We start from the raw sequence: 14,337 nt of genomic DNA, 5'->3' as shown, positions 1-14,337 counted from the left end.
CATATGCTTACTGTGAATAGACGTTATTTATAGTGTTGCAAGAAATTGTTAAAAAAAGTTACTGGGTGGGATCGATGTTTAATTGAAATGCTGCATTACTGATTCTGACTTACATACTGGTGTTACACCGGTGCTGAACTTAAGCAAGCTTTTAAAAATTGATCGTTCTATCACAAAACGTTTCTGACTGTAATCTGAGGTAGCAGGAAGGTGATAAAAGTTGGTCCCTTTCCTGTGTCTGCATGCAGCCTGTAAAGCAGCCAGCTGGGGATCTTTTGTTCTCCAGTACCAACCAGTAGATGTTTAACTTGTTCCTGAGTTTTGGTTTCCCTAAATTTCTGTTTTCACATGTGTCTGTCAAGCTATCCACTTAAAAAACCAAGTAAGATAAATTTATTTCTGTAAGACAAAACATACATATATGTAATCACAATGTGGTGTCAGGAGGGAGGTGAAGTAGTGCTCAGTGAGCTAAGGAAATGGGAAATTCTTCAGATACCCATTTTTTTTCAACTTGTTCAAATAACATTGATGGATACCAAAGTGTCTGCCATATACTTTCATGTTGCATAAGCTAAGTCATAAAGGAAACTACAAAGTTCAGTACAGCTGGTTCTCAAAATGTCACTAAGAAATGGAGTAAAGTGAAATTAAGTTTAAAAAAGTAAGGTATATGAGTAAAAATCATTGTCCAAGCAGCTTTGATATGAACTTTACCATAGTGGTATAAAAATAATTTAACATGTGTTTTATTTTAAAGATTATCTAATTAATACTGTTTCATTTTTAAATACTATCTAAATTCTTCTGGTGACCTGCTTTAACGAATGAACTTAGATGTGATTTGAAAGTTGAGACCAAGTGTCTTAGTGTTACACTAACAACCATTGTACACACAATTCCATCAGGTCTGAATAAATGTAAATTCTGTCTGTACTGTACAGACTTTACATTTAATTCCACAGGTACAGTGTTGTATTGTTAGCTTGCCAGAATGCAATTCCTTGAGATCTTGTAAATGCTAGAAACTCCAGGGAATACTTTGCCTGCAGCTCATATTGTCTTTGGTACCAAAGACAGACAATTACAAGAGACAGATCCATTGGAAAGGAGGCTTTATGGATCGCAGTGATCAAGAAATTGCCTAGATGTACGCTTGAAGAAACGATTAGAGATATATAGGTACAGATCCTGTCTGCCCTGCCTAGTAATTATTTCCATTTGTCTGGTTCTTTTCCATATGAATAATATGGTAATACATTACAATTAGTAAAAACCTTAACAGCATTGTAATAATTCATGTATGAGGATCTTCTGATGATGTCTCTCTTTTCTGACTGCAGCTTGCATCTGGTACAGAATTATTGGGGGGGGTTTCTTAGCACCGTGCTTAGTATGAATTTGGGGCTGTGGTAACCACTGTTTTCCTAAGAGAGATGTGTGGTTTATTTCTAAATTGCATAGATCATAAGCACATCGCAAAGACTGACCAATTCAGGGAGTGTTCTGATTGGGAGTCCGTATAACCCAGCTCCAACAATGGTCACGCAGACACACATAACAGAAGCTTCTGGCTGGGTCCCAGGGTAAGATACTTGTTTTATTTTAGAGGTGTTTGATGATCTGTTCTGATCTTTTCCTTTATTTATGCTGTTGTATCTCTGTGTTGGCTTATGGCTTCTAGTTCTTGCACAACTAAAAGCAGTATGCTCTTCAGCCTGTTGTGCACTTTTCATGTCTGGAGTGTGTGAACATGGAAGTACAAATACTGGTCACTTCACTGCTTAAATTTTATTTTATTGCAGTTTCTGTTTCTTTGTGAAAATGGAGAGTCACAAGTTCATGAGTCCTGTTAAAACAAGTCTTTATTTTTTTCATAAATCATGGAATATCCAAGTAGCTTTGCTATTGAGCATATCAGTGGGGTACCAACAGGGGGAGAGACAAGAAAGTATTTAAGAACAAATGTATTTTTATTACAATTTTACATCAGCAACAAGTTTTCATGGGGTTCTGAGGTACTCCACAGTAACATGAATATCTTTCTGTCTTATAAGGAGAGCTGACCTTTATGGTATTTCATGGTATTTTTAAAAAATATCAGTACTGCTGAGCTTATCTGTCTCGAGACAGATGTAGTGCTTTGCCTCTGAAAGTTAAAAAGTAATTTATTTCTGCATCTAGGTTAATTTTTCTAATCAGTGATGAATGTCAATAGTACCTTTTCAGATATAGATATGGGAAAGTGGAGCATCTAGGAACTAGCAGGGATCATGGAATGGTCAGGGTTGGAAGGGACCTTTGGAGATGATGTAGTCCAGCCCCCTGCTAGAGCAGGTTCCCCTACAGCAGGTTGCACAGCATCATGTCCAGGCAGGTTTTGAATGTCTCCAGAGAAGGAGACCCCACAGCCTCTCTGGGCAGCCTGTTCCAGTGCTCCGTCACCCTCAAGGTAATGAAGTTCTGCCTCAGATTCAGGTGGCACTTCCTGTGTGGCAGTTTGTGCCCGTTGCCCCTTGTCTTGTTGCTGGGCACCAATGAAAAGAGCCTGGCCCCAGCCTCTTGACACTGTCCCTGAAGGTATTTGTAAGATCCCCTCTCAGTCTTCTCTTCTCCAGGCTAAACAGGCGCAGCTCTCTCAGCCTTTCCTCATAAAGGAGATGCTCCAGTATAATGTTTGTACCTTGACTTTCTACATTCTGTGCTGTAAGCAAAGACCACCATAGGCTTGCACTTCCCAGTCACCATATTCCCACCACAGAATCTTATAAACTGCATGCCCAGCTGAGCAGTTTTTAAACTTGATTTTGTTGCATGTGTTTATTTCCTAAAATACCTTTTGGATCCACCTAGTTCTGATTTTATGTGGAAAAGGAGTTGTCAAAGATTAATCTGTTTCTGCAAATTTTATGAAATGTGGAGGTCAGTCAGAAATTCTTTCAGTACTCAGAGAAGGGAAAAGCTATAATGTCTCCTCACAGCTTGCTAAACTAGAAAATCAATTCCTGTTAGCTTTCCTAAGCTTCATCCAAACCCAGCGATGAAGATCCCCAGAGACGCCTACTAGCAGTGCAACCAGCACCACCAAGGAGAAGCGCCATCCTTGTTTGTATACTGTCAAAATCTAGACACACTGTTTCCAATGGGCCCAATATTGTTTCACCCATAAAAAGCAGCAAGATGTTCTCCATACCAGCCGATCAGTTTTGATCCCTGCAGAATTCCATACCGTAGGTCATATTTTCATCTGAAGAACAGAGGTGAGGAAGTCTGTGGTATTGCCGAACCGAAGTGGCGAGCTCTGGCTGAAGGCAGTTCCAGAGGCCTGCGAGTCCAGACTCCTTGCTTTACGCATTGTTTACTCCTCTTCAGATTCCACATTGCTTCCAAAATCCAATGAGATGAGCACTTTCATTCTCAGGGCTCTATCCAACCTCCAGCAGCTTGGCTTACGGACCAGGGGACGGCTCTGCACTGCCGTTCCAGGTCCCTGTTGTCCCAGGAGAGCCGCAGCCCCCACCCCAGCTGCGCTCAGACCCTGTCACTCAGTGTGAGTGGTTGAGGACCACGGACAGGGATTGTCAAAGAGAACTGTCCCACTGTTGCTGCCGCGGAAGATCTCTGCTGGTGGGTTCTGGATCACATAACCAAATTATGCAGGCCGTCAGGGCACGGATCTTCAAATCCATCATCTTTGTTCAGCTCTCTTCATAACACTGTCCGGTTTTTGGCTGCGTAAGTAGCTGCTGTGAGCCCTGGTTTTGCAACTGCAGGGTAACAACGTGAAGTAATCTACCGATAGTTCTCAAGCAGTGTGCATTGATTCAGCCGCAGGAATAAAAGACAAGTTTGCAATGCAACTTCTGCAGTCAGCTCGCTGTAGCTGATAAAACAGAACGGTAAGGAAGCCGACAGGGAAGGTAACTGATACTCCTGTGCAAAATTCACATCGGCTGCTTCAGAGTATCTCTCTTAGCTCTGTATGCAGCAGCTACAATGTGAGCGTGTTCAGGTTTTTACCTTGGTTTGTGTTTAGAGATACCACAACAGTGTCCTGAAAATACAGGATATAGCTCATGCACTGTTCAAAGGCATTTTTCTTCCACATGGAGGAATTTTAAATAGGAATTTTCAAAGGAGCCCAGCTTCTTCCTTCTTGATGGAGTTGGTTATCTAGTCACATCAGCACTTCCTATAGATCCAGATGAAGTGACTTCCTTAAAATCATACGGGCAAAGCGTGGGTAAAATTGGGAATAGAATGTGTCTGGCAGTGAGCTCAGACAACCTGCAAAATCCTAACCACCTTCTCTCAAGTTTTGTCAGGCTCTGAGTGTGCTGTTTTCCCCTTTCAGTAAACACGTAACACCAAACATGAGTACCCAGGTAGGCCCCAAATACATGGATTTAATCCGTCTAAATATAGTGTTATTTTCATCTTAAGACTGAATTATCTTTTCTCAGGGACAGGAAGCGGACTCGAGAATTCATAGAATCGGATTTTTCAGAAAGGTAAGTATTAATGAACATACATTTTATGTATACAGTTATACCTGTTCTTCTACTTCAGATCTGCCCTTTAGAGAGATGGGTGTCCAGTTCCCGCTTTCAGCAGTTTTCATTCCTCCACATATTTTATCCCTTTACACTCTCCTTTATTGCTTCCTGATAAATACATTTGCTGTTACAGATGATACACTGAGTTGTGAAAACCAGACACATTTCAGAAGTAGGATTGTTCTAGTTTTCAATGTGACAAATACTTGTAAACATTTGATCTTTTCCTGTGCCTCAGAAACTTCTTTGAATGCACTCAAGGTGGTTTTATTTGTTTACCTCTCGGGAGTTACTCAAATTGAATATCTGTGTATGGATTAGGAGTGTTATGGAGCGTTTTAAAATCTTCTGGTGTGTTTCTTTCCATTCCTCCTTTTCTTCTGTCCTTCTGTTTTCTTTAAATACATTCAAAATTTTGAATTTGAAAATCAAAATTTGTATTTTAATGTTTTTCTTAGCTTGCTACTGTTGACAGAACTAGGCCTTTGTCTGTAAAATAGTAGATCTCCCTGAAACGTATTATCAAACCAACTTGTAAAACTGTAATTAAAAAAAAAAGCAACACAGCTGAGCTTTTTAAAGGCTTCTGTTGAAATAGGTATCCAAATCTAGCTTGTGTCATAAAACCAATCGCTCCTGTTTTTTCCATTACCATTACTTAAGCTCTTCCTTTTCTGGAGGAAGACAGTGAGTAGAAAATAACCCTGATAGTTGCCAGTTATTAATTTGACACCATAAAAACTAATGAATGTGTACTTACTCTCTACAAAAGAGATTCTTGTATCTCAATCTTAACAATGATGGCACAGATATTAAACTTGGTCGTTAGGAGAATCAAGGTATCTTCTGCTGTATTGTAAATAGGGATTCTGAGCCTTTCTCTTTTAAGCACAAACATGAAAGTTCTGTAAATTTGGCTTTTGGGCACACCAACACCCTGTGAGGTTTTCTCCCTTTTTTCTGTTGCTCTTTTGTGAAACTACCTAGAGAGGAATTACAAATCGAGTTTTTTAAGCATCTGCACAGCAGCATGTGTTCAAATACTATCAGTGTTGAAATGGCTGAGAAAAGGGGAAAGGGCTCCACTGTACTTAGTAGCTAACTTCTAAGAAACAAAATGATTCGAAAAAGCAGAACAGTTCTTATTTTTCATTCAGATAGCACATAATGTCATGAATCCTGATTCCTGTTGCGTAAAGGTAGACCTTTTGCTGTGTAACAAAGTAGCTTATTAACATTCAGTGTATTCAAATAATTACTTTTCTTTTTCCAGTAAGAGAAGCAAAAAAGGAGATAAAAATGGGAAGGGTCTGAGGCATTTTTCAATGAAAGTATGTGAGAAAGTTCAGCGTAAAGGAACAACTTCATACAACGAAGTCGCTGATGAGCTGGTGTCAGAATTCACAAATTCTAACAGCCACCTAGCTACAGACTCGGTAAGCAAATATGTGTTGAAATTTGTTATACCATTACAAAATTGTCAGTCGTGGAATTCTGTCCCTTCTGTTTCTGCACTGTCCTGCCACACTCTGTACTTCTCACTTACTTAACTACTTCCCAACTATAAAGACACCCTCTGAAATTTAAAAATAGAGAATGAAAATGAAAAATTGAACTCCCATTTAAATTACAAACAAAATAGAGAAGTCTGCCAAAAGAATTACCTTTAAAAAAGGCTACTCTTGTACCCACCATATGGGGTCTTGTCAGGCTTTTCAACTGTAACAGACTTGTGATGGGAATTTGCTGCACAAAAACTTCAAGCGGACCCGAAGCTTCTGTTTGTAACCAAACAGGCTCCTGTGGTATCTGAGCAGTAGCACAGCTGAAGGCATCAGGTTTTACTATCACCCTGACCCAAACCGCCGTGTCGGCTTCTTATCTTCTGTGTATCTATGAAGGATGTGTCAGTCTTTTTTTCCTTTTTTTATTCTTTTGTTACTATTAATGCTGCATTGTTTTCTTAGCAGGCTTATGATCAGAAGAATATTAGACGGAGAGTTTATGATGCCCTTAATGTCCTGATGGCAATGAACATAATTTCAAAGGAGAAGAAGGAAATCAGATGGATCGGCCTTCCTACAAACTCAGCTCAGGAATGTCAGAATCTAGAGGTAAGGTGAGGTAGATGGGAAATTCTCTCTAGTTCACAGGTTGTGATGATGGAGCTGTATACTTTAGAAAAGGGGTTTTTTTCCTCAATTTGAACCTGATTGGTTTTCATTTGTGCACACTATGACAATACAATTTTTTCTGCTTGAATAAACTGAAGGGATATGTTTATGTATGCTTATTTAGTATACATTACATGAAGTATAAAAAAAACCTGTTTACCTTGCAAAAATGGACATTAATCAAATCGGGGATTAGTTGTAAGATTAAAGTCTGTAGTAGCCTGAATTAACTAGAAGAAAGTCAAAAGTATTTATAGTGCAGTTAGGCTTATAAAATGCTGTACATTTAAAAGGAGACCAAATTTTCTATTCATGTCTGTACTTGGAAATGCCATTCAGAGGAAATTAAATTGAAAAATGATTCCTGCTAGGATATCAAATACTAGCTATGAACTGGCAGGGGAAAAAAACCCGAAGTTTTACTTATTGGTTATTTCCATTATTTTTCCAGCAGGCTAAGAGTTACCATGTTCTTGCTGGGATGCTGAAATTCATATGCACAAAATGTTGCTTGTCCTTCAGGCCAAATGCTCTATAAATAAAAAGCACAAGTTACTGTATTTGCTGCAGAGTGCTGTAATGACTTTCTGTAAATCCATCTTAATAGGTATTACATTTGTGATACTTGTGACATTAAATATCTTAAAAGGTGGGTGAGGTGCCTCTCCAGCAGAGAAAGATTTTTTTTTTTTTTTTTGTGCAAGTTCATTTATATCAGTTGTCTTTCTAGATGTGGTAAGAAAAAAGCTTTTACTGTCCTTGTCTGTTACAGCAGCTTGGAAAGTACATCCACCCTAGGAGTATGCATATACTCAATCATTATACCTCAGGATTCTTTCTAAAAAAAAAACAAAAAAGGATAAATCTACATTTTACATGTGTTAATATGAATGCATTATCTTCAGTATAGGTTACTGTAGGAATTGCTAGTATAGAACTTAAATCTCATTGTGTCATCTACAATGACAATGTGCTATTCACTGTTTCAGGCTCTCATTACATATGTGCAAAATGGAAGCCAGGCATATTTTCTTAAAATGTTGCTTCCTATGACATAATAGAAAATAAAGCTGCATTTTCATGGTGAGAAAATCAGAATTAATTTTGCTTTTAAAGCTGTATAAAGTGCCAACCCTTTTTACAGTGTAGATCTGTAATAAGATTACCAGTACAAAAAAGCTTATTATATAGAAACCATCTCTAAACTGTATCTGTACTGTTTCTTTGGTTTAAGAGTTATGTATTTGTCCCAGCAAAGAAAGTCATCTATGGTGGTCTGAAGGAAGAACTGTAAACATTAAAAGTGGCAGCTGGGAACCACCACAAAGCAACATTGTAAATAAAATTGAGGGGGATTACGCCAGCTAAGTTTTAAAAGACTGCATCATTTAGTTTCCATAGTTAGAAAAAGTGAATTAAGAGTTTAAGATTTTTGGGAGCAGTGATACAGTGCTGGCACCAGTAAGATGATGAGGAAAACCACCCTTTAAACATGATGACTACTGTCCAATTCTTCATTCTCTTTTTTTCATCCATTCTTCAGTCTTTTGCCCCAGAGCACTATTTAAGATACCACTGGTTGTATCTGCAGCATCAGTGGACATCCAGTACTACTGCTGTCCGAAACACTGCGTATTTAGGTTGAAGATAGCTTTGTCCCATACACTGGCATTAACAGAACTGTTGCGAGAAATGGATTCTGTGCTCACGCAGAAAATGTTACCTTTATTGATGAAATCTTGATCAAGTCTCAAATGAGCAGGCCAAACAAAAAGTGAAGGTCACTGGAAAGATGCAGGTGATGATCCTGAGCTCAGTCTCTGCACATTTACATCTAGTAGCTTGCAGCTGGGAGAACAGTGGAAGGGACATGCACAATTCCAAAAGAGTGGAGGGTGGGAGGGGAAAAAAAGCCCTGAAACCCAAAGCGCCCCCTCAAGTGTTTTGTTTGGTGCTGATCGACACTCAGTGCACAGTACAAAAGAGGAGGAATAGGTGGGGAAATATATGGTCCCTTGTAATAATTGATTCTTTACTGGAGTTAAAGTTGTTGACAAAGAAAGAAATTACAGTTTGTCACCTGTTTTTACGGAGAAACTCTTGGGACTATGCGATTAGTCTCTTTGAAAAAGAAAAAAATAAACAGCAGATGGGTAGGGCTGAAAAGACTTTTGCAATTTACTTACCATGCCATAGTTTTGCCACCATTTACAGAGATAGCATGGATTTTTGGCGCGGTGCTAGCACACTGATGTAGCTCTAAAACCTGTTTGGTTTGGTACAGTGGAACAGACAAGGTAACTAAGTAAATGCATTTACATTTATATTTTTAGATAGAAAAACAAAGGCGGATTGAAAGGATAAAACAGAAGCGAGCCCAACTACAAGAACTGCTGCTGCAGGTATATTTAATTTTTTTTGCTATATTATCAAGTGCAAATCTAACATGTTGGAACTTCTGAAGTCCTTTCTAGATTGATTTAGCAGCTCTGATACACTAGGGAGAAAAGCTTCATGCTTGTGACCTTTCAGCATTCTAGTAGGGGGACCTCTTACCCTCACTTTGTGGTTCATTTTTACCTACTGTAAAACAGCATGGTGCTGCACCTGTGTGCCACAAGCTTTTGTAAGCGTTCTGCTGAAGCTTTGTGTAACGTTAGTAGGAATTTGAACAACTCCCTAGTCCCCCCTGTTGACTCTTAAGTCCCCCAGAGTTGCCTTCTCTGAGTAGTTCTTAACAGAAAATTTCTCTTTGATTCTAAGCTATGGAATTTACCACTGATCAATGTGTACAGAATTGTTTTGGGGGAGACAGACATTTCTGGATCTTAAGAGTGGAAGGCTGGCAAATCCAACACTTTTGCATTCTGACATGCATCTTGGAGATGCCTTGAGTTTTGGCTTTGATTATAAGCAAAGATGCATTTGAAATGTATTTCTGCAAAGTAACATTTTTTAAATACAGTTAGAAGAACTTTTAAGTGTTTTGGTCTCTGCAGACTTTCAGCAATTTAAATGCAATCAATCTTTTTTGCAAGGTTTTAGGCAATAAAAGGCTGTGGTTTTTTCTCAGTGCAGCTATTTTGATACAGTTTTCTTGTAATTAGTTATGCACTGAAACTTGTAAATCTGATGCTTCTCCTTTTTTATCAGCAAAACCTGTTCCTCTACTGAGGGCACAATTTTGATTCTATCTATCTGTCTAACCTAATAAATTAGCAGCTCCTCTAAAAGTAACATGAAATTATCCTGGTGACAATGAGGCAACTCAGGCTCTCCTAACTGAAAATGACACAGTTGCACTCCCTTACTATCTACAACTGCCATTATTTTCTTGATTATGTTCATTGTCAAATGGTTTACCAGTCCTTTGGGATTCTGTCTGTCTGTCTCCCCCTTAAGTAGAATAAGTAGTGCCTCAAAGTGGGTAAGTACACTGACTTCCAGTCCCTCAAATAACATTTCCTAAAAGCACGTATTTTCATACATATGCGGTCAGAGGTAAGAATTCAGTAGAGAGCGAGTGGTGTCACAAATGGCACCTGTTAAAAAACTTGTAGAGGAGAATGTCAAAACTGACTGTTTTGAGAGAAAGAGGAGGGTGATGGATGAGAAGTGGAAGAGAATATAGATCATAGAAATATAGATCATGTTAACTTTTGTTTCAGTGTAACTAGCTCCTAGTCTGAGGTAATTATGCATATAAAATAATAGAGGAGACCTCTTACTGTATTGTCTTTTCAAAAGGAACAGGGAACCATTCTCCACCAAGCCTTATGGCTCCTTGTTTCTCCTCCAGGGATTGGGGGGGGGGGGGGGGGGGCGCGCGTAGCCATTGGGATATTTGTGTAACTTCCATTCCTGGTAAACTTCACTAGTGCAAAGAGGAAGCTGAGCCACAACTTACCTTTTGACAGAAAATTACTGGAGGTATTGAGAGTTGGTAAAAAAGAGCTATGAAGTTCCACTTCCAGGAAACACTGATGCCTGCTCTTCTATCATCAGTGACCATTTTTTCTTTCTTTCTACAGCAAATAGCGTTCAAAAACTTGGTACAAAGAAATCAGCAAAATGAACAACAAAATCAAGGCCCTCCAGCTTTGAACTCAACAATACAGATGCCTTTCTTAATAGTCAACACTAGCAAAAGAACAGTTATAGACTGCAGCATATCAAGTGATAAGTGAGTGTCAATTTTTAGAATTCTGTTGTATTTGTGGACTGGAATTTTTCTTTGAACAAATGAGAGAAGTTTTTCTAGTTTACTAAAAGTAATTGTGTGTTTAAGTTTGCTACTGTCATTTCAGGGGGGTGTTTTGGGGTTATTTTTAATATTTAATGCAACCGCAGTAGTAATAGGAATAAATTTTTCAGTATTGCTTTACAACCGCTAGTTAAAACAGGCTGACTTTCACTGTTGTAAACGGCACTTCAGACTGACATTTCAAAGCGCATTCACTGCACAGGAGAAATAACTGTATGAATGAAACTACGTGCTAGGACAGCACTAGCTGTTAATGAAGCCATGTGGCAGTGCTGCTGAATTGTTATTCCTAGTATGCCATAAATGTATTTAGTTAGAAACACAAGGTGATCCATGTAACACGGAAATAACAGCCTAAAGGTGATAACAACAACTTTGAAAGTGTCTTTTAATAGCAAAAAGGTTGCACCTAGCTCTAAAGGAAAAACCTGAAATTATATAGAGACTTGAAATACTGTGTTTGTAAGCAGACTGCTACAGTTGCAATCTTACATTAATCTGAAAATCTTCCACTTGCGTACTTCTGGGTGCTTATGCTCTTCATCTTGTGAAAGTATGGCTGAAGGTATGAGGTACTGTTATGGTAACTGTTACTCAGATCACAACTAGTTTATTAGCTGAAAATAGCTGGCTTTGCTTTAATACTGTGTATTACAGATTTCACTCTGTGGTATGCAAATCCTGTATTGAACTTAAAGTCAGATAAAGTGCAGCAAAAATAGACAATCTCTAGCAACCTAAGCACCAACATGCAAAAAACCAATACTATGAAAAGTAGAATTTTTGTGGAAAATTGGACTGAAGTCCAGTACATTCTGTGACAAAACTTTTTGAATACTCCCCTCAGCACTGTAGTTTAGCAAGTTGGGAATTTGAGGATCAATATTAATTTAGCTTAACTACACCCTTATTTTATAGGCATACTATACAGTTCTTACTGCACTTCTAAGCAGCGCTCTGTATTTAGGTTTGACGTCATTAAAAAGTTGAACGATTTCATACTGAAACTTTAGAATTGTCGCTTTGAAGTTGTCAGATTAATCTGGCATTTGGGAGCTGGAGAAGTATAACACACTTCTACAATCCCAAACTGTAAGAAAACACTACTACTAAAAATGAGCACACCAGAATTATTCAAGCTGTTGACTCTCAAGTTTATTTACCCCAGCTTCAATATTACTGTCATCTGGAGATGATTAAGTTACAACCCAAATTAAACAGGCTTTCCACTGCGGTTATTATTTGTTCGACTGATTAATGGCAACAGCAGTATGTAGATAAACAGTGCCAGAAACTGCCAGTGTTTAAACCACTGCTACATGGATCTGCTAAATAAGGCAGTTGGCGAAAGTGGTCACTCAGTTTGGAGAATCCAGATTCTGTAGTTTATTTGAGAGTATCTGTGCTGCCGAACCCAGAATGACGGTACTGGTCACTTTGAGTGCCTGCCCTTCACTGGGCTTCAACCTCAGTTACAACACCCTGTTTAAAGGCTTCCATTTTTCTTTCTTTTCCCAAATAACATTTATATAAAGCATTGGTTGGTTGGTATTTATGATGAAACAGCAGGCGATGTTAGAAAGTCCAGTGAACAGATAAGCTTGCAGCATTAGCTACTCAAAACTGTATTTACACAGGATTTTCTAAAAGAAAATAATTGCTTGGAAAAATGATACATATAGGGGGGTTTTAGCATCATGAGCAACATAAGTTTGTGTCTTCTAAATTTTCTCCTATGCAAAAACAGGCTTCATCTAGCCAAAACAGAATGAAATTTCTGACACATAAAACAAAGGTTATTGGGAAGTTTTGTTTAGAGTTTGAGAAGACAGGTGGGTGCCAAGCAGCACATTGGGAATGACATTTCTGAAGCTGCAGTAGAGAAAAGCACAGTCTTCAGATAAAAAGGACGAAGTTAAAAATTATGTTGAAAAGATCAGGCACCTGGACAAGTAAGGCCCACTGTTTAAATGGACAGGAAAAATGTATTTTGTGTATATGCTGCTTCTATAGAAATGCCGTAGGTCTTAGGAAAAAGAAAAAAAGGAACCAGAATACCTAGTTTTCAACAAGCATTCAGACACAACAGATGTATCAGAAACTTGGAAATTTAGAACATCTCTGTTCCAGTAGGAGATGCAGAAGATTTTGCCGCCATTGGAGACAGCAAAATGTGAAATAGAGAAAATGTGTAGGAGGTAGGCTCTTGTACCCTTAGAAAAAGAATTGCCTGCAAGAGTAGGAAATCCAGGTTAAATTCATTGTTGATCAGATTTGCACCTACCATGGGAAAGGGCCAGGAACTGTACCTAAACTCTGCACACACGGTATTGGGTTCTGGACCGAGCTTTTAGCACTGAATATGAGGTGGCAGCCCAGTAGATCCTTCTGTGAGAACAAAAGTTGATTTCTCAGTAACAGCCAGAAGCATGCTGAGGATTATTTAGGAAAACAGTAAGGAATAGAATGTAAACCTAGATGTGCATAGTGCTTTTGTATCTCTTGTTCTTGGAAGAAGTGTAGCATAACCAGGAGAGACAGGAGGGCAGCCAGAACAAATGAAGCTATGAAAAGGCTTTCGCCGAAGGAACAGACAGACTCTTCGCCCTAGAAAAGGGGACACTGGATTCACAGGTGTCTGTAAAATTATGGATGATGTGGAGTGTGTGTAGAGAACAGCTGTACACGGTTGCTTATTAAAGTTAGAATTAGGAGACATTAAGAGAAGGTACCAAGTGACAGGTTTTAGACTAAAAGAATGTGTTTTTCTAACAAGTTAGTCTGCACAAATCTTAAGTGTTTGATGTTATTCATGCCCAAAGTTCACCTAAGTTCAAAAGGGTCATGCCAAGTCCCTGAAAAAAAAATCCTCAAATGGATACTAACAGCAAAGGCAGAAGGACTTCCTATGTCAGAGGCTGCAGGTTGCTAGAAGCTACACTGGAGAAATACTACCGTAAGTTTCTTTGTTTGGAAACTTGCTGGGGGGGGAAAGGAGTTACCCTCCTTTCTAACTTCCAGTATCTGACCACAACACATGGGAGGAGAAATACAGAGCTATCAATAAACACAGCCTTTAATCCTGTATCATAAAAACTGAATTCAGTTATTACTTAGTTACTACACAGCTTGCTTGTAGTAACTTGGTATGACACTGGTCTCCCATCCCCTGTTTGTGTGACTTTAGCTGCACCAGTCTAGGTAGCAGGAACGTAATTGTACCAATTAAAGGTATAGCAGCACATCTGGGATTTTTGCCTTTTAATGCAGTTATGCTTAAATAAATATCGGTGCATAAACAGTGGGGTTTACAAGTAATACCGTATGAGTCACAAAAGAAATT

At 38.7% G+C, this 14,337-nt stretch overlaps 1 protein-coding gene across 4 annotated transcripts in view; it reads left to right on the top strand.

Annotated features, from left to right (window-relative positions):
* Positions 1–14,337, top strand: part of TFDP2 (transcription factor Dp-2) — a 63,163-nt gene that overhangs the window by 35,962 nt on the left and 12,864 nt on the right. For 3 of the 4 annotated variants that reach the window (XM_055816987.1, XM_055816986.1, XM_055816989.1), the window contains 6 exons: positions 1,465–1,586; positions 4,464–4,511; positions 5,830–5,992; positions 6,524–6,670; positions 9,064–9,132; positions 10,762–10,913. In XM_055816987.1, coding sequence (XP_055672962.1) covers positions 1,465–1,586; positions 4,464–4,511; positions 5,830–5,992; positions 6,524–6,670; positions 9,064–9,132; positions 10,762–10,913 — 701 coding nt within the window. The remainder of the gene's footprint in view (positions 1–1,464; positions 1,587–4,463; positions 4,512–5,829; positions 5,993–6,523; positions 6,671–9,063; positions 9,133–10,761; positions 10,914–14,337) is intronic. The other variant, XM_055816988.1, reaches the window with a different exon arrangement.

This window comes from Falco peregrinus, chromosome 12, assembly GCF_023634155.1.
Source record: "Falco peregrinus isolate bFalPer1 chromosome 12, bFalPer1.pri, whole genome shotgun sequence".
In the NCBI taxonomy this organism is placed as follows: domain Eukaryota; kingdom Metazoa; phylum Chordata; class Aves; order Falconiformes; family Falconidae; genus Falco; species Falco peregrinus.
The sequence above is the reverse complement of the archived record's forward strand: the minus strand, read 5'-3'. Positions and strand labels throughout refer to the sequence as shown.